This window comes from Onychostoma macrolepis, chromosome 08 (assembly GCF_012432095.1).
Source record: "Onychostoma macrolepis isolate SWU-2019 chromosome 08, ASM1243209v1, whole genome shotgun sequence".
Classification (NCBI taxonomy): domain Eukaryota; kingdom Metazoa; phylum Chordata; class Actinopteri; order Cypriniformes; family Cyprinidae; genus Onychostoma; species Onychostoma macrolepis.
Genome location: NC_081162.1, coordinates 11233251 through 11254689, shown reverse-complemented (window position 1 = coordinate 11254689; position 21439 = coordinate 11233251). Strand labels below are relative to the sequence as shown.

General features: G+C 34.2%; 2 protein-coding genes across 3 annotated transcripts in view; one reads left to right on the top strand and one right to left on the bottom strand.

Moving 5' to 3' along the window:
• ralgps1 (Ral GEF with PH domain and SH3 binding motif 1) overlaps nt 1-20159 on the bottom strand; it is a 98535-nt gene extending 78376 nt beyond the window's left edge. The window contains exons 1-5 of one of the 2 annotated variants that reach the window (XM_058784522.1): nt 19826-20159; nt 12575-12663; nt 10959-11092; nt 8943-9047; nt 5371-5421 (exon numbers count right to left, since the gene is read on the bottom strand). In XM_058784522.1, coding sequence (XP_058640505.1) covers nt 5371-5421; nt 8943-9047; nt 10959-11015 — 213 coding nt within the window. In that variant the 5' untranslated portion in view covers nt 11016-11092; nt 12575-12663; nt 19826-20159. Of the gene's footprint in view, nt 1-5370; nt 5422-8942; nt 9048-10958; nt 11093-11277; nt 11903-12574; nt 12664-19825 lie in introns of those variants that run through there. The other variant, XM_058784523.1, reaches the window with a different exon arrangement.
• On the top strand, nt 15211-16014 carry si:dkey-191c17.2 (uncharacterized protein LOC100005628 homolog). The gene has a single exon (XM_058785412.1). The coding sequence runs from the start codon at nt 15211-15213 to the stop codon at nt 16012-16014; it is 804 nt and encodes a 267-aa protein (XP_058641395.1).
• Nucleotides 20160-21439: the final 1280 nt, after the last annotated feature.

Genomic DNA, 21439 nt, shown 5'->3' with positions numbered 1-21439 from the left:
GTCTTTAACTTTTGCTGTCCATCCTCAACCTAACTACAGGCTCTACTCTTCACCACAAAGGTAACACTACAAAACCAACATAACAGAAACCTATGTAAATCCTAACGTGTCACAACATTTAAGTACTAACTTATGTCTCTCTATGTTAATCTTGTGCAAAAACTCACAAAATAACACTTAATTCCTACATTTCCTTGTTGTCTGATGCAAAGCATGCTGGGAACTAGAAAACACAATCATTTTAAGTTCACCTTATTACAACAACATTTTGAGTTTGCAGAACTTATTTCAATCGAGTCCAATGAACTTTCATTATTATTTGAGTGAAATTAACTCATTTCATTCAATTCATTTCACTGTTCGGTTTTACAGTGCATTCAAAAGTTTGGATTTTTTTGTTTTTGAAAAAAAGTTTCACAAAGATTGCATTTATTTGACCAAAAATACAGTAAAACAGTAATATTGTGAAGTAGTATTATGATTTAAAGTGACAAATATATTTGAATATACAGTATTCAACATTTGAAGTGGATCAAAAAAGTTCAAAGTTGTCTTAAGACAAGAACGCATTTTGCTTCAAATGTTGACTACTATATTTTAAAACGTAATTTATTCCAGTGAATTTTCAGCATCATTACTCCAGTCTTCAGTGTCACATGATCATTCAGAAATCTATTAATTCTATGCTGATTTGCTGTGTAGGAAACATTTCTTATTAATATCAACATTGAAAACAGTAGTGCTGCTAAACATTTTTGTATATAATGAGTATAAAATAAAAAACAGGATTCATATTTTACTGTCACTTTTGATCAATCTAATGTATTTTCTAAATAATAGTACTAATTTCTTTAACCTTTCAATAGTAGTGTACTCTGATATTAATGAAATCACATTGAACAGCTCTTTATTACACATGCCTTACACCATTCATGAAATCGAATAAACTGACCACAGCTACACTTTCCAACTAAGAGCATAAAAAGTTAAAAAAAATTAAAAATACCCACAACACTTGAAGCGCCACACTATTTTCCACTTTAGCATTTACTGAGAATTACTACATATTTTACTATACTGTATTTGTTATTGACCTATAGTAGTATAAATATAGCATCCTTGTATTGGAGAAAAGTATGCACAGAACAAACAACACATCTGTTGCTTTCATCTCATCAAGAGAACATCTTTGCATGGGGACTTTATATGGTTTTAAACCTCCTCAGGTTCACAGAGCTATGAATACTAACACTTTTATAGTATCGTGAGACTAAAAGCAGATGGAAACATTCGAAGGCATTTCAGTTTCCACATGGACTGAGTGGAGTGGAGTTTCCATGTGAATAAGCAGCTCAGTCTGGGTACAGTACCTTACCAAAATATTTTAGGTTTGTTTGCTAAGGCATCACTTTAAGCCACACATTTCGTCAGGGACACAGCATAGCTATAATGTAAGAGGACTTGTTTGGTTATACACTACCATTCAAACGTTTGGGGTCAGTAAGGTTTTATTTTTTTAAAGAAAATAATACTTTTATTCAGCAAGGATGTATTAAATGTATTAAATTTCTTGTATTTTGATTAAATTCAGCCTTGATGAGCATATGTCTTTCAAGAATATAAAAAAAAAATCTTACAGACTCCAATAATAGTCCTTTTGAATAATAGTTTATATTAGCAGTAAATATCAGTTTAAAGGGGGTTATACATTTTTTTGCACCCAAGAGAGTCATATTTCAGTTTTTCATTACAATTTTCCACCTTTCTTTCTGACCCTAAGATTGTGTGTGCGCGTGCTGGCCTGTAAAGAAAAACCCTTGTGCATGTGAAATGAGCTGCAGCACTGAATGGGTCAAGGTTTGGTTGGTTAGCATGCTCCAGTTTCCCCTGCAGGCAGATGTTTTAACAACACCATTAATGCAATATACTTTTTAACTGATCCTTTCTTTACTTAACTCATTGAAATGTGACTGAAAAGATCAGGGACCTTCTTAAAATCAAACTTCATAATTTAGAAGGATATGCAGAGCAGCATGCACAGCCAAGAACAGCACAAGGTTTAAGCAATATGCTTCATTTTACTTTTATATCACTATTATTTTTGGTTTTGACTTCCGAAAGTTACAGTATGTTTTATAGTCGTCTTTATCTCAAAAGATCAAATATAATTTGATTCCACATGACAAAAGCCTACAAACTTTCACACTTTCTTTTATTCTGACTCTATATAATTTCTGCAAAATGTCTGTAGCCAAAAACAACCACCACTTTATGCAAAGAGACACTGTCTGCTCACATTACTCACACAGAACTAACAATTTAGCGGTTGTTATAGAACCAACGTACATCTGAAATCTATTAATCCAGTTGCCTGTGTCAACTCCACGAACATCTCCTTTTAGAATCCGCAATAATCCCTGAAGCATGCAGCTGAAATATTGATGAATGAATGTATGTGCATGTGGTCAAACGCAAAAATGTACTTATACTAGTGTTTCCACAGGCCAGTGAAACTTACAGGCAAAGGGCTCAACAATAACAAGCCCACTTTCGTTGTCAAATATGTCAGGGTTGGAAAGACTGAGTGTAATGAACGAATCCTGAATTAGTGGCTGAAGGAGGTCAAACTCAGCATTTTTAAAATTAGCTCTTTTCCAGTGGGAACTTCTGCTGTAAGCAAATTAATTCAATGTGTTTCACACTCTAGTCTTCTTCAGAGAAGGAACACTATGGTAGATGTTTTGCTACTTTTTATCAAATCAATCAGCTGAACAATTTATGTGCGCAGAGCTGCTGAGATGCAAACACGTCTAAAGGAATAAGGATGGAAGATTTATCTTGACATAAAACAAGTTCATCCTCCACAAATCAGATAATTTCCCTCAACACCAATTAAAATAGCTCGGAGTCAAAAACTAACATTTTTGGCAATAAAACCATTGGAAACACCTTGAGTACAAGCAGATGAACATGACAGCACTGTCAGTTGTAGAGAAAACCAATTTTCATCTGTGACTAAAGAGACTCCAGGGGAGGAAGTAGTAAAATATGTTTCCTACACCTAATCCAGACCTTGATTAATGTTTTAGAATATCAAACACCTACACAAGGGCCTAACTGCATTGCTTTTTTGCAGTTTGAAGGGCATATCCTTTTATCTAGATGTTTCGGGAGAAGAGCAATAACAGTATTAAATACTCAATCCTGTTAATGCATAATTTTCCCTCATTAAAATATATATATATATATATATATATATATTTATATATATATATATATATTTTTTTAATTATTATTATTATTATTGTGACACCGAAGAAGCAAGACTGGAATTCTGAGTATATTATTATTACCACTGGCCAGCATCTACCAAACTCAACCTTTAAACCCAGCTACCAACATTATTATAAAAATATTATCAAACAAATAGTTTTCTTTGTTGATGAAGAACTACAAACCAGCACACAGTGCCACAAGTTGGGAAACATATACAACTATGTTAGTGTACATTATTGTTTTGTTATTGTTTTACATTTAAATTGGTTAATTTATTTATTTATTTTTTTTGTAATGTTATTGCAAGAAGTCTCTTTTGCTCACCAAGGCTTCATTTATATGATTAAAAATACAGTTAAAACTGTTTTATTATAATAATATTGTTATAATTCAAAATAACCCTTTTCTTTAAACTGTCATTTATTCCTGTGAAGGCAAAGCTGAATTTTCAGCAGTTATCACTTCAGTCTTCAGTGTCAGAAATCATTCTAATAAGCTGATTTGGTGTTGAAAACAATTGTCCTGCTTAATATTTTTGTAGAAACTGTGATACAAATTATTTTATGGATAGAACGTTCAAAAGAACAACATTTATTTGAAATGACATTTTCTGTAAAATTTTCTTTACTGTTCCTTTCAATCAATTTAATGCATTGATTGCCCTTCCAAAAAAAATTCTCACTGCCTGTAAACCTTTAAATGGTAGCGTATAATTAAATATATAAAATCAATCTGATTTTGATTTAAGCACCTTCTTTCACTGAATTTTCAGGCCCCATTTTGTCCTTTACTCATGGAAAGTGCTAAAACTCGGAAATCCAAATTGTTAACACCCCAAACCGTTGGCTAGGTTCACCAGAATCAATCATACAGCAATGGTTGAAACTCTCATAATGCTAACTATTAACGCTGCTACGCGGAAAATCAGTAAATAACAATAAGCCAATGAATGTCTGTGGCTGTCAGTGAGAAATGATTCCAACAGAAAGTGACCTCAAATCCACACGGACTCGTTAGTGCACACAGCTCACAGAAGTGATGTCATGCTAATGAAGGACCGCAAAGATGTAGGTCAATGGACATCATCATAATGGCACTCACTTGACTTATACTCACATATACTCTGGATAAAGTTCAAACAGTCCTGACTCTTACTAAATGTAAAGGTTGATGTGCTCATCTCTTTGAGAAAAGCCAGCGATTCATACCAAGGTCACCATGAATGGAATCAAACGATTCCAGACGTGAAGCATTAAGAAAAGTAGCTTGGTTAGGAGTAATTGCCAAACAATTCTCTGCTCAAGCATTACGCCATCACTGGGTAGAATGTCTGGAGTGACCTGGAAGAAGCCTGGCTAATATTTCTTCATGATAAAATGGGGACACCGAAATGGTTTTCTCACCACACTCATATTAACCCTAAAACGTGAGACAAAACTGTCATATTTTTTATGTTATGTATTCTTTACATTTGATTAATGTGTCTGACCATGTGATGAAATCAGTTCAGTCAGTTCATATTATATCGATAGTGCCTCTCTCTTTGCTTTATAGGTTCCTGCCAGACAACCATCTTTTGATCACGGCAAGATAACATCAAAACTAAACACTTGTGCAAGATCTGGATAACAGCTAGCATGGCCAAATGTAAACGTCAATGAAAATTGATCACACTGAAAACGGTCTACACAAAACCTACAATAAACTGCAAAATGCCTTGGCAGACCTGTTTTCATTATCAGTGGAAAAACTCAGCAATTCTCACTGATCCTTGTCCAAATCTATCATATCTGTTATGAGCGCCTTTCCATTGTCGTCTTCACATAAAACATTAATTAAGGAAAGTACTTTGGGCTCTGTAACTCAGAGCAGAGGAGAGGCTCTGGTTAAAGTAATGGAAGAATGTGGAGCTAGATGCTGTGGGTACCGTGGTCTGTGTGTGTGTGTGTGTGTCATTAATGCACTGCTATAGTGCCACGTCACACTAATCTGTAGCACCAGAGAGCACATGAGATCAGTCCACAGCTGTGGGTTTCTGTGTGGCTTGATAAATACAGAGGATGTGTATTTAGTTGCCATGGATATCTGTCTCACCTCAGGCTGTATCGCTTTGAATACAGGAGCGTCCATCAAAGTGATCTGACTCTGCAAAATAAAAGCTACAGTGTTAAATGGAGTATTTCAAGCTTAAAAAAAGACAGTTCACTCAAAAAATCATCATTGTGTTTTCCAGTCGGGCTACCAAAATGCATCACCGCCTGCCCGACGGGCTACCTTAAAGGTGCTGTATGTAGGATTGACACCGAGTGGTTGAACTAGGTATTGCAGTACAAATTCAAAATATTGGAGACGTTTTTTTTCACCCGGCCCCTCCTCCTCAGACTTGACGCACACGCAGGTTGCCAGATTAACGATACCAACAGGAACGAGCGCACATAACGATGAATACAATTAAATACGCGGTGTTTTCCACCAACTGGCAACCCGCGGTGCCGAAATACAATTGGGTAAACTGGCAGTGGACGGGGGCCTGTACCATGAAGCCGGATTAGCTGGCTAGCCAGGTAAGTTTCAGTTTAGTTTGCACCAATCCTGGGTTTTAGGTACCATAAAAGTGGCTTGGCTTTTAGCTGCGTTCATTACCATAGTAACTTACACTACACAGCTAACCTGCACCGGGGTAGGTTATGTTCTGAGTTAGAGATCGCAAACTGAAATTGGGCCAATCGGATGTGAGCAAAGTGACACACGTCTGACACAAACAAAAGTCACTCCCCCAGTTTCTCTTCCTACAAATTAAAGGTCACTATGAAGTACCTTAAAAAAAAAAACAACAATAACAAAATTGTCTGGCTTTATATGATAATTACAATTTACATATGACTTATATAATTTTAATATGATTTATATTATTATTACTCCATTACACAAGCACTTTTAGTTTAACAATTATTATAAAGCATTTATTTTAAATGAATATTAATATATACAGATCATATGTAATATAAATAAGTGGTAGAATTAATAGATAACACTTTAAAAATGGCTACATGTGACCTTACATGTTTGAGTCTCTATCGTTATATATTATCAACTATATAAACTAACTTTACAAGTTTCACTTGTGACTGCACTGATAGAGCAAGATAATTTCCTTTTTTTGTCCTCTTTCATGGACAAGTAATTCAGTGGAAATGCATTTAAATTCCTCATATTCTTTAATCTCTTAACCTTTAACAAAAGAGTTTTGTATCTCGCTGACTCTCTCGCGAGAAGTGAATCACGCTTGATCTGTGTTGTGATTGGCTGTTCGCCGCTGATGTCACACATTCATGTGCACGTGCTCCATTAACTCAGGATCAAGCCTGAGTTGACAGAGAAAGTTGATGATCAGCTTCATGGTACCAACAAAGCCAGATTGGAGTGGTTTGCATTTGTCAAGTCAAAACTTATCCTATAACTCTGAATTTGTTCATCTGCCATCATGGTACAGGCCCCGGGTTTCACAAACCATAACAAACACAGACATTCCGGGCCAGAATGCACATTTTCAAAGGAGAATATCTGACTGTAGCATTGTTTTTCAGATAAACAAGTATGTTAACTTAGCATGTTTCTTAAATATCTGCAAACATATTATGGTATTTTTATGGTTTAGTAGAGTCAAAATCCTACATACAGCACCTTTAAATACAGATCTCCCGCGGGTCCTTAAAAACTCTTAAAGTGAGTTGTATCAAACTTAAGGCCATAAAAAGTTTTAAATACGTTAAATGGTATAAGAAATGTCTTAATTATAATTTCTAGAGGTCTTACAGTTGGGGACGGAAAGACAAGAGTCGCGATATGGCTGGATTAAACTTCAAAAGGCAATGATGTCATTGAATAAATAGGAGCACTGCACGTTTCAAGTCAAAACGCGGCGCGGATGTCTTTATGTGAATGTATCTGAAGGGAACCGACTGTCCTCAGAAACGTGTCGTTGGCATTTTAATTTCATTTTACCTATAATTCCTGATAAAGCAGCGTTTGTGTACAGCGTTTCCGGGGAAACCGCAATATTTCAGCGCTCCTAAAGCGCCACCACGTGGCAGAGAATGAATTTGCATTTCCAAAAATGCCTTTCTTGCTGGTTATGGTCAGATCAATGCAAATATCAACTCATGTTTTTACGCAGCAAACACATGGTTGTAAATGAGAAAGAAGTTAATGTGCCTTCTAAAAATCTAAACAATTAAGAATTGTTTTAAATTAACAATTTATATGCTTGATTTATCCCTTTTCATAAAAATGGTCTATATCCTGAAACGCTGTTGTATAAGATTTTTGTTTTTGTGAAAACCTGTATCTGAACTGTAAATCATGTAATTGTATGGCTCAATACTGTATGTTACCATAGACATTGTCCAACCCCGCTCATTCTGTGTTCATTTTACTTGTGCAGCTCTTAAAATGGGTCATACATTTCCTTAAATTTATTTTAAAAATTCTGCAGATACCCTGTAAATAGTGAAATAAAATCCCTTCCTTCATATTTGTTGATATTTGTGTATTGAAAATATTTTTGATTGACATTTAAACTCCTATTTGATTTTCAATATTTAAAAAAAAAAAAAAAAAAGGTAATTTTTTAATTTGGGCTAGTTAAATTAATTTTCGGGCTACCAAAATCTGAAGAGTGCCTGCCCGAAGGGCTACCAGGGATTTTGAAATTTTGCGAGCCCTGAAACTCATGTCATTCCAAACCTGTATGATGTTCTTTCATGCATAGAACACAAAACAAGATGTTTAGCAGAATGTTCAAGCTGCTCTTTTCTGTATAATGAAACCGGATGGAGACCATTATCATCTGTGGTCGCCATTTGCTTTCAATTCAATGTATGGGGAAAAAGTAAATAATGACAATTTTGAGCTATTATATTAATATATTTAAATGGGGCAGTAAGTAATTTTTGTTTACGTGGAAATTTTGTTTCTGGGAGTTTTAAATACATTTTAAAAAAGTACTTTTGATTTCTTGTGTTCTTTTTTTTTTTATCTTTAATAGAGCATAGTGGGTTTCTATAAATATAAAAAGAGCCATATCTAATGAATAGGTAATTAATTGCTTCCTTTGAGATGGCATATTAAATTTGTGAGATGGAAAGATGAAATTTCATAACTAGGCCATTGTGCACATTTTACTTAACAGTGATGCATACGTTTAAAAAAAAAGAAAAAAAAAAAAAAAAGAAATATGTCGCCCTAGTTTTAAATCATTGCAGTTACCATGCCAAACCCTTACTGACTTTTACTTTTTCCAATACAGATGAGGCGTTAATAAAGTTAAAATATTAATGTCCTATAATCAACTAATGTTACAAACCTCAAACCATCTCGTATGTGGATTATAAATTAGATTTTTAATTCAAAATTCAGAAGAGACAAGTTTTGTGTGAGAAACAGGCTGAAGTTTATGCTTCTATTAACTGATAAACTTCCCATCTAATATTTGTTGTGTTTGTCAATCGAACTAAGGCTTTGTAAGGCTTTCATCACAACTAGTGGTCATTTACACAACTGGAGCAATTTGTACTTGCATCAACATAGTCATATTTGAAGAAAAAAATAAAATAAATGCAGTGTCACATTTTGCCTCTGGAGCACTGGTGCATTTATAAACTTACAGCAAACTCCTCGGGTGTCACTTTGAGCATGTCAAACACCACCGCGTCAAAGCTCTTGGCAGAGTCCAAACTCCGTCCATCCAGGGACTCTGAACTACTGCTGTCCTGCAGACACAGGAGGAAGACAGTTAGGCTGGAAAGAGATAGAAAAACTCAACAAAATATCAGGGTTGATATTTCAAACACCTATAAAATCCATATGGACAAAGAGCCACCGGTTGCACTCTGCCTGTGGACATTTAATCAGTTTAATTACCACTGTCCATTTGAATTACTTCATTTCATTTGATTATTCAGCACAGATGGTAAAAATGGATCAGAATGCAACCAAATCACTTTATTAACAGGCAATGTGCCAATCCAGTACATATTGTAATTAAAGCCAGACAAAAATAGACCACGTAACAAAGGCCAGAGAAGGAAAGATACAGTCACTATGAAAAGAACAGTTTCTTCTCAGCAAATTATCCTGACAGATCCCCTTTGAAGTTCCCCCATTCCATCCAGTGTAATATCCGTCCTGATGCAGAATCTCATTCTTATCTTCTCAATGTCTTATCTGCTCTGTGTGCACTCTTAATTGCTGGAAGATTCGTTCATGCCCTCATTTCAGATTATTACTATTCAATGTGTACACTTACCGTTCAAAAATTTTGAAGTCAGTAAGATAAGATTATTATCATTATTTTCTTTTTAAAGAAATTAATACTTTTATTTAGCAAGGATGCATTACATTGAGTGACAGTAAAGAATTTTATTATGTTACTAAAAATTTCTATTTCAAATAAATGCTGTTCTTTTTATTCATCAGCGTAGATAATTTTTTTTAGTTTTTTTGACCAACCCCAAACCTTTAAATGGTAGTGGGTGTTAATTATCAAGCTTTAGTACATTGTGTCTGTATTCATAAATGTAAGAGTGGATGGTCTCATGGCTAGGCTGTGAAATCATTTTTCTTTCTCAATCCAAGATCATTTTTCTTCTTCTGTAAAGTTACAAATTATAAGCACATTTCACTTTTGGAACAGAATTGGTTTCTCTGCTGAATCTTTAAGCAAGGCCTGATTTTTTTTTTTTTAAATAAATATTCATGATCGCCAATATTTCTATGCTCCCATGTGTTCTAATGCTGAGGTTTCACAACAGTAATATGTTGACTTAAAACACATCAACTGAAGGTCATCATTGTTAAATAAAAAGCCTATAAGACTGAGCCAACCATAAACTCATGTATTATTTCCAAATAAACTAAATAGCCACTAAGAAAATTGAGGCAATATGCATCACTGCTGCAATTAAACTCCTAACTGGCAGTTTGATTTGGACAACATCAATGTGAAAACAGTGCTGAAAGACCAACCCCTCCTACGAAACGGTCTCAGTTTGCTTTAATAGATATAAAGAGAATCAATGCTGAAATATTCTCATTCCATAAATAATTACAACCTGGCAACACAGCATTAATAATTAAAAAAATAGACTTTATGAACTTAGTTAAGACTTTTTGAACATATAACTGGAAAACAATGTGTCACATCTTCTGAACTATCTGTGAGTTCGAGTTCACATGTTACGTCAATGACATAACACTGTACCACTGGAGCAGCATCCTGCCACTGTGAGTTTGAACTGATCAGCACTGATGGGCCAACAAGCTGCTGTTTCTCTGATCTGATTCCCCTCACACGCACCACTGAGGCTATAATAATCAGCAGCAATAAATCTCTCATTTATAATCCATTACGCACAGTTTGATGTTCAGTGCTGATGCTTCAGCTGATCATCCTTATTTACCAATCTCAATTCTGGAAATAATAAAATACAATACAAGACAAGACAAGACAAGACAAGAAAATACAATACAACAAAACAAAATGAAAAATAAAATTAAATTAAAAATTAAAAAAATTAAAATAAAATAGATAAATCCATGGCACTGCCATGTATAAAACTGGTCGCCAGGTATAACGGTCATAGCTGAACTCTTTAGTGAACAAATATGATGTGTTTTAGTACCTGTGTGTGGCGGGACGTGATGCTGACGCTGGCAGGGAGTCCATTCCTCCTGTACATGCTCTCAGTCAGAAGAGAAGACCCAGATCACAGCCGACCTCAGCTGCTCACCGCCACACACGACCTCTCAGCCATCCCTGGAACACACAAGCACAAACATTACACCTTATTTTAAGCCCAAATTGGTGTTTTTGGCAACTTTGAAAAAATATTTTGTTTTATTAAGCCTATTAAATAAAAATTATGATTTAAAATAAAATATTGTATTTTTATCATCGTCATTATTGTTTAACACACTGTGCTGCTGTATTTTGGATCTTACTCATTCTGAGGAGCAATGCATAATATTGCCAGCAGAGGGAGGTCTTCAATACAAATGCAGCATCTCTCCCCTCAGCATGGCTCCTGCTTTTGCCCTACATTCTGCCAGCCAGCCATTTCTTGTTCAAATGAGCCATATCCATATCACAGCTATATCATGAAAAGACCCTGCAGAGCATCTCTACTATGTACTGTTCAATTAAATATTTAAATCTGTATGGCCTAATTCAGTCCAGAATTGAAGTACATGAGTAACAGAGGGAATAACTGCAGATTATTACCTTCAAAAACAATAAAGCACTCACATGTATTACTATTACCGAAAAAAGCAGAGGGCCAGCAGTATTCTGAAATTAACAGGAGAAGCTAACATCACAGCCTGTTCAAATCAATGGGAGACTTGCAGATGTAGCTTATTATTTGTAGCTGTTTTTGTTTTTTTTGCAATTTCCCAAGTTTCCCAGTATGACTCATCACCCCAGGGTTATTTTTGGTGTAAAAATAAATTAATAAATAAACCATACAAACATGCTTAAATAAAATAAATGTTAACTGAAATAAAACCAAATTTAAACTTGTTGTATTTCAGCTACTTGCCAAAGCAGCATTTTATGTTTGACTTGCTGTACTAAAATAAATAAAACTGAAACTGAAATAAAAAAATAAAAACTACATAGACATATTAAAAAATAAAATGACAAAACACACAAAATTGCTAAAACTTTAAAATGAAAATATAAAAATGAAAACTAATTCAAAATATTAATAAAAATATAATAGCATCTCAAAAATAACACTCTGCCACCCTTTGTGCTCATTAAGAGAGAAAATTATGTAAAGCAACAACAAACTAGAAGAGAAGTTATGAAAAAGCAGTTTCAGCAATGAGATAAAGAAAAAGTGTATGAGAAACAGACAAGATGAGAAAAAGTTACCATGTTATGCAGAGCAGTTTCCATTTAGTGCTATTTTATATTGTATATGGATGTAGCTAATGAAGCTCAAACATGAGGAAAAACATGAGCTCTACTATTACATCATCTAATGTAATTTTTTTTCTAAGTGGTCATATCATACATTTTTCAAATTTTATTTTCCCCGAGGTCTGCGTATAATGTTATAATGTAACATTTTTTTTTTTTTTGCCACCTGAAGTAAATTAGAATTTTGAAACTTCACATAGTACATCTAATTTCAAAATGGAATGTCATTATATGACCTCATTAGCAAACATTTATTTGCACAACAACTAACTAGTAACAATAATACTTTAATACAATATGTACAGATTTGCATACCCATTTTGTTTTTCCAGATCTTTCACATGGCTAATATCTGCATGGCAGGGTTGGTGAAGGCCATCCCAAGTGACGGTTCTTTAGTAATACTGAAAGAGAAAGAGAGATAACAGGAAGAAAGACATTATGATCATTAAGATCTCAATAAACTCTGACTTTATGATTAAAATACAAATCATTCATCAGGGTGTAGCTGTGCAGCAGACTCTTCCACAAACTTTATCACTGGCAGATCATCAAGGTTGGTTTCCCCATTTTCACAATTATATTTATATTTATTTATATATTATATATATATATATATATATATATATATATATATATATATATATATATATATATATATATATATATATATATATATATATATATATATACACACACACACACACACACAGTATACTGTATGTATATATATATATATTAGCCATAGAAAAAATTATGAAATGTGTATAGACAAATAGAATTGTTAGGTTTTATGCTTGATGATTTATTACACAATTGTTAGCATGGATGAAATGTTATTCTATACTGTTTCAAAGTGAAAAATCCCAGCCAGAGGCGTAGATAAACTCACTGTTTACCTGACAGCAGCAACATTTAAGTAGTGTAATCGAGTGTGAAGAATTCAGTCAATACTGTTAGCACTCATGTTTGCTGTCCACAGGCAGGACTGCATTGGTTTATTTGGCTGTATTTGTCTATACGGCTTGCTTTTGAATACCTAATGACGTTACTTTAGACAAATACTAACTTTGGGGTTGGTAAAATTTCTGAAAGAAACTTTTATTTTTGTAAAAGATTTTGATGCTCACCAGGCTACATTTGTTTGCAATATTGTGAAATACAGTATTATTACAATTTAGAACAGCTGTTTTATATATTAAAACATTTTAAAATGTAATTTATTGCTGTGATGGCAAAGCTGAATTTTCAGCAGCCGTTACTCCGGTCTTCAGTGTCACATGATCCTTCAGAAATCATTCTAATATGCTGATTTGGTTCTCATGAAACATTTCTTATCTGAAATGCTGAAAACAATTGTGCTGTATTAAAATCGACTGGAAACAATGATCAGTGATACATGGTTTTTTTCAGTATTCTTATATGGATAGAAAGTTCAAAAGTTCCAGTGCATCGTACCATAGTAACCATAGACACAAACCGTAACTACAACATACAGTAACTAAAAAGAAAACTTCAGCCAAACTGTAACCTACAAAACATTTTTGATTGTTGTTTGGTGGTACAATGCCCTACAGGTAAGGATACAATAAACACTGAATTTAACACTAGATTTGTTTTGAACATGTTTCTTCAAAAATTTTGCATAATGTAAATCAGTCAGTCATTATCATAAAACAAACCCTGACAAGATTTGTACCTTGACAAAGTACAGAGGAGTATTATATCACTCTGAAGGGGGTTTATTTTGAAAATGAACGTGATAATTATTTGTATTATTTACTTGAGCTTGTTGAGTTGAAATTGTACTATTCCAATTACATTAGATTAGCAAAAAGCCAACCTGGTCTCATAAAAATACGTACCAGTTTTACGTACCTTGCTGCACGTTTCGCCGCAGTTTCAAATAGAAATGTCCACTGAGTGGTGCTAAAACACAGGTTCAATATGTGAACCCTGGCACGTTTTTATTACGTAGATATTGGTACATATTGCTGTTTTTTTATTACGTTGCTTCAGATACGTATTGCTGCGGTTCAGAATTCAAATATCCGGGGACTGTCGCTAAAGGTTAATGCTCTATCGTGTTGGAAATATGCCCTACACCAAATCCAACCTTAAACCTACCCGATACTGTTAACAAATGCAAAACTGATAAAAAGTATTAGCTGATGCGACTGTGCCATTTGAACTTCTTTTTACGCAGATGTTTAACTGCTTTGTCGAACCGTAGTTACACGGGATTCGAACCCGTGCTTCTCGTCTCCTAAGTCCGTCTCCATACTCCGTGAGCTACCGAACAAACTTATCATCTATGAAAACCCATAGATATGAAGCTGGATGTGTGCGATGCTAACGTTCAAAAGCATCAGTTTTCAAATCTCCCAGCATATTAATATTGTTTTGAAGTCATAGCATGATATTCTTCAAGTAATTGTGTGAAAATGACACTTTATTAAATCGCAACTCCGTAAATTTGTGTGAAAGTGTTCATTTATTTTGGAAACTGCAGTGATATGTACTTATTGGTACGTATTTCATGTCACGCTAAAAAGTGCACCCAGGAGGTACGTAAATGCCATGAGATCAGGTAGCACAAAGCCCATTCCCAGTAGCATCAGTCAGTTGCCATGGACAATGTGCAAATATATCATTTTTATCCCTCAATGTCACATAAGCATAAGACTAAAATAACTAGAGCAAAGAATAATGGTGGTGTCCCTTTTTCTGAGTTATTGGTCAAATGCTAGACTGTTTTAAATTAGTTCAGACAATAAATGTAATTCATGTGCTCTATTTATTTCTCTGTAATTATTCTTCTAGATAACTGAATTTGACGGCTGTTTTTCACATACAACGTCAAATTGCAAGCCAGTCTGACAAATACAATTAAAAATGTCATGGCGCTAGCGAAAATGTAAACCTAAATCACAAATTCTGAATTCAAACAAATGTTTCTAAATACAACAAGAGCGGATAAAAGCCCTAAAGTGTTTGAAGACAGCATGCAAGTTCCAGTAAAGATGGAGTATGAGCTGGGAGAGCAGACAGAGCATCGCCTCAAGGAAATGGGCGCCCGTTGTGTGGGGGAAACCTTAGACGTAGAGTACTACTACGATACTGACAGCTTCCAACTGGCTTCTACGCAGACCTGGTTGAATCAGCATAACGGCCAATGGGGACTGATCCTGGCAGAAGAACAGCAGCTTAATCACGCTCAATCATACCACACCAAAAAGTTGGAAGCTGGACATTCTGAAGAAAAGAAAAGCAAAATACTCCACTCATCACATGAAGAAAAATCAGAAACAGGTGCTGCCTTTGGAGAAACATCTAGCGATGAGTGTTCTGAGAAGGTCATGTCCAAAAGCCAAGTTCAGAGAACATCCTCAGATACATCTCTGACATACACAGAACTAAGTGACCCATGCTCCATCATGCTGCATCTCTCAAAGTGTCTCCAGCTCCCTCTGACCCTCACTGAAATGAAAAGTATGACTATGAAGAACTTCTTAAACTTGGCCCAGATCCAGATGTATGACAGCTGGACCAGGAGCAGCACAGTGAAGTACTCTCTGCCTGTTGGTTTCTCACTGGTGGTGGAGAGAAACTACAGAATTCCCACTAAAACTGATTCTGCATTTTTGATGATGAATGCTGATGTGCTGAGCATAAGCAGTGAGCTGGAAAAGATGGATCGGCTGTGTAAAGAACTAGGCCTAAAACCAAAGGCAAGCTCAGGTGAACAATTATAAACTATTGTCAAAGCCTTGCAACCAGCACAGATCCTCTGACACAACAATCTTTTGTGGTCATGTGGACATCTCTCAAGAAATCCCTGTCCTGTTTTAACTTTGTAATTAATAAAAATCACTATTTTAAAAATAATTTCTCAAACTGGCATATAGTAACTCGTACACAAACTGTATTGTATACCCTTTACAATACTTAGATATCAAAATTTTTTTGAGTACTAAATAATATAATGTAATGTGATATAAAATATAAAATAATAGAAAGGAAGCAGAAGTTGTCATTTGGGTAAACTTCTGGTAAACGCTACCACAAAAAATATTTGTGTTTCTATTTGCTCCAAAAGCAAAAAAGATAATGATAGCATTTCTAGACTTTCCAAAGGAGGAAAAAAATGGAGAGATTGATTATTTAATGTCAAAGGTTATATAACACAATGTATAGTTTTATAAATATAACATATTTAAAAAATATATATATAATAATTTTTTTTTTTTTAAATGCTAGATTTACAATAGTAATAAATGTGGAAACTTATCACAGTATGTGAAAAGGGTCATATAACATAACATAATATAATATAACACAATGTTACTGTAGTTTATAAATACACTTTTATTAATGGTTAAATTATTTATATAACTTTTTAATGTTAAAGTTTTATTAGTATGCGCAGAAATTAATATTAACCAAGATTAAAAATGGTGCAGCAGTATTCATTTTTATTGTAGTAGCTAAAGTTAACATATATAACCTCACTGTAAAAAGGTATCAACTTTATCAACCACAAAAAACTTGAATCATCCACATTATTCTGTATTAGGCTACTAAAAAGACATCCAAACTAAAACTACCCAAAACAGCTGAAATAACAATTGCAGTTTTAATATCTGAAATGGTTTTTCTAACAATTTTGTTCCCTAAAGACTCACAGATGTGATTTTGCCCCATTTCATCTAAGATACAGATTTAGCTGAAGCACTCGCTGCTGAGACAGCTATAGTTACTATGGCAACTGAGAGCAGAAATGTGTTCATATTTTTTATATTATACACACGAGGGCAGAGCAGTCTGCAGGCAACAATCTGCCACATCGGATGTCCGACATGTTCAACATTGGCAATGTTTCTTGTCCCTGACTACAGAGAACCCGCTCTCTTTTTCAGTATGGATCATTTATTGCATATGACAGATGCTTTTATCTAAAGTGACTTACAGTGCATTCAGGTTATATGTTTTATCAATATCTGTTGTTCCCTGGGAATTGAACCCATGACCTTGTCATTGCTAATACTCTACTCTACCATTCGAGCTCCAGGAACTCTAAGGTCTCAAACAAACAGAAAACACAGGTTGCTCGTGAAACAATAACAGATTTTCTCATCGGCACTTGCAGCAGACAGCAGATTTCACGGAGGCGTGACACACAACAAAACAGCACAATATAATGTAGCAGATTCTCCACCCTAGCACACACTTGAAAGTTTGCCATCGATACTAAACGTTGAATACAGGCGCACAACACAGCAACCGAGAAACATAATGTGGAGGATAAGACATAACACATCTATGTTAAATACACTAAAAGTAAATGAACTTCACTGCTAAATTACACAACACAGTCACACCACTATATGATGAGAAGATAACATTGTCAATGTTGTTAAATAAGTAAAGGAGAGGGAACTAACTACAATAAATAAGAGATGCCAAAGAAATTAAAGGCAAAGAAAAAACAGGTCTGCAAGCTCTGCAGTAGTAAATTTGACTTAAATTTTGATGTTACTTAAAGTCATTAAACATTATATTTAACAGGTAAGAGTGCATTTTGAATTATTAATGTTTATAACAAGATATGAATCGGTTTCATAAGTATATGAGTGTACATTAACTACAGATTTGTAGTATTATTAAATTATTATAAATATTATTAAGTTATACATGTTAATAATAAAACTAGTATAAAGCTATAGCATAGGTGCATAAAAACCTCAATATAACTTTATAAATTATATTTACTACTATTTGTGCAAATTGGAATAAAGAATTGGATGGATACTTTGTTCTATTGACAAACAGCATAATTTCTGTATTGTAGAGGCTCCTAACCATGAGGCCTGGGCCCAATATAGCAAATTTTCATTGGGGGCACAGTTGTTGTTGTACAGTATTTACATTTATGTCCAAATCTAACACAATAAATATAATTATAATAAATACAAATATTGAAGAAAAAGAAATGCATAGAAAAAAAAAACATTATTGGGGGGAAAAAAACAATTTTGTATATGCAACTCTATAAAAATGTAATTTAAATGTACATGTGTTGTGATAAAACCTGTAAAAGTCTCCATCTTACAAAATAGATCCTTCAAAGTCCGCCCTGATAAAAAAAAAAAAAAAAAAATAGTTGTTTCATGAAATTAAAATTTGTGCACATTAAAAACATGTTTTACAGATAAGTTACAAAACCTGACATTTTGGTGTTTCTTCACTGGATGATTATTATTATTATTATTATATATAAACTTTTCCCAGAAATCTAAAAAAACAAAACAAAACAAGCAACTTTGTCATAATTACAGGACAAATATCAGAGGAAATATCTTGTATAGGGGAACTTCGAATATTGTGTTGGACAATGTGGGCCCCTCAAGTCAACAATGTTGAGAACCACTGCTGTAGAATGTGTAATGAAACATCTTTTATTAACCTTCAAAAAAGGTTAATAAAAAGACTGTCTTTGTTTTAAAAATATACAAGGTACAGTCATATGTGTCACAGTATGCTTTGGGATCAGTAAATGAACTAAAAAAAAAATGTGATAAACTGTTATAGGTGTGTGAACATTATTTAATCTGTGGTGCTGGCAAAGAGTAAATGTAAAAATATTAATATTACTGTAATGCATCCAGGATGTTGAGACCCCAGAAATATTATATATATATATATATATAAATAATTGCCCTTCACTGCAGCTTCCATTAAAACATTGCCAGATAATAATAAATAACCAGTTAGCAAATCAATTTCAGTTTTAAATGTAGGCCTAACTTTAAATGGATGTAAACTTAACATTAAGAATAAGAGCCTATATTGATGCTAATCACTCATCACAATTTACCCATAATCCTAAATGTAACACACCTACATAAACTAGATGTATAATATGCACCTTGGACTCCCAGCACTTTCCACAATGCCAATGTGAAAGTGCAACTACTGTAACACATAAACACAGGTGCTTTCCAAAGTCAAGGTAGTCTCTCTGGGCCATAACATCATCCACGTAAACAAACACAGAAGGCTGGTTCCTTCCAAAATCCCCAAACAAACAAACAAAAAGCTCTCTAAACTACAAATAAGCATATACATATAAACAGAAGCACAATGTAGAACAGCTTCAGGTGGTATTGCTTTAAGCTGTCTGTCATCACCCTGTCAGTTATAGTATTGCTGAGATTCTCACTATTTTGAAAAAGATGTAACCTTTCTCTCATATTTGTAATGGCTGTTTTACAGAGCATATTTCTGAATACTGATCAGCCACCACATAAAAATATATTATTCCATCCTGCAGTTCGCATAAGATATTAAATAGAACAGTCTCTTTACAGCAAAATGGTATCATAACATCTGACAAAAAGCATCCTGCATATGCACACTGTTTTAGATGTAATGGCGCCATGCATCACATTGACAGTGTGGTACCCAGCTGGGTAGAGGCAGACGACCCCCCGTGATGCAACTCCATCCCTGCTGATGCTGTTTTCATTTACGCTTGATGCTCTGTACAGATACCGTTCAACTCACCTGTCAATGAAAATATGCCACTGTACTCGTCCCCGCCGTTGAGATGCACGCACCGGTCAACGCTTATGTCGTTGTACTGCAGCACGACCTTAAGGACACAAAAAATCCAATTTGAAAGGATTCACTCTCATCCACTGGGCAATCTAAGCCTATTTCGGTTATTCCGCTCTGCACATGACCGTCGTCTTCGCAAGCAGCGTGTTTTGAGCAGGTATGATGAGAAACAGTGAGGGCAGTCCTGTGGGTAGAGACGATGTTATCGGATGCTGGAGATGCGGGTCATTTGCCAACAGCTGGGCATCGACATCAGGAAGTGTTGTACCCATACCGTTTGATGGACAGATGATTTGACCAATCGCGTGGCGTCTGGGCGGACGCCAGGTTCCGCCTTCATAATTGAATGACCAATCATTAATTAGGTCAATACTGTCGCGCGCATATGTCTCCCTGTTTTGTGTACGCAGCTTCGGAAATTTGTGTGGAAAGGGGTGCAGGGTTACAGGTTTGTTTAATTTTGATGTTCCTTTTGAAGAAATGTAGTGTTCATTTTTCGTTTTTGAATAAACTGAGGTATTTTTTTAATTATTTAAAAAAAAAAAAGATTTTGTTGTAACACGTTTTGCTATTATCATTTATTGCGTCTATTTATATAATTTATTTGCTGATTTTATGCCTATAGAGTGACATGCATTTTGTATATGTATTAGCACAGATAAAAGCTTATAATCCAGTGTTCACAGATACTATTATATTTTTATTAATATTTTTAACTCATATTTTCATTTTTATTATTTTATTTTTATATTTTTTGTTTTCATATTAAATTTATATTTTTAAAATATGTCTATGTAGGGCCTAGTTTATTTATTATTATTATTTGTTAATTTATTTTACTGGCTAAACTAGCTAAAATAATAATAATTTTTTACATTAATTTATTTCAGCCAGTCAGTTATTTAAGTAACCAATTTTTTTCACGGTTATCATTTTCGTTAACTATAATGATCCTTTGTTTTGTGATGCTACAACCCTCCTAAATGTAAATATATTGAAATTCTGTTTAATTTTTGTACGTGATAATGAATGCACTGCTTTTCACTTGAACTGTTTATTCATTTTCAAGTAAAGCAAAACATTATAGATGATTTTTCATCTACTGTATAAAAAAGTGACACATGTTCAGACATTGATTTAGGTCTGTGGCTCTGCTTGAAAAGTCATGTCAAAGCAGTTTATAGGACATGGTATTGTAGGTATGTTACTGGTCCAAAATGGTTTGCCAGCTCTAACCAGCTTGATCAAAGTCCACCAGGTCAATGTTGGCCCCACCAGCTGGTAGTCCATCTGACAAATCATCATCTAGATCTATATCCAATTTCAGTTCAATCATGATAAAGTTTTTGACTGATATATTTAGATGGGTCATTTAAAATGTAGTGATTATTATTCATTTGCAAAATACATGCAATGTATTTATTTAAATAGTAAAAAAAAACAAAAAAACAACAACTTTGAACTAAAAATTAATTTATAAATATAAATAAGAATGTTTATTCAAAATGAATATGCATAGGTCCTGCTCAAGGGCTTATAAAATGTAAACCATAGTTGCAA

Coding starts and splice junctions, on each gene's coding strand:
- si:dkey-191c17.2 (XM_058785412.1), top strand. CDS start 15,211: ATGTTTCTAAATACAACAAGAGCGGATAAAAGCCCTAAAGTGTTTGAA.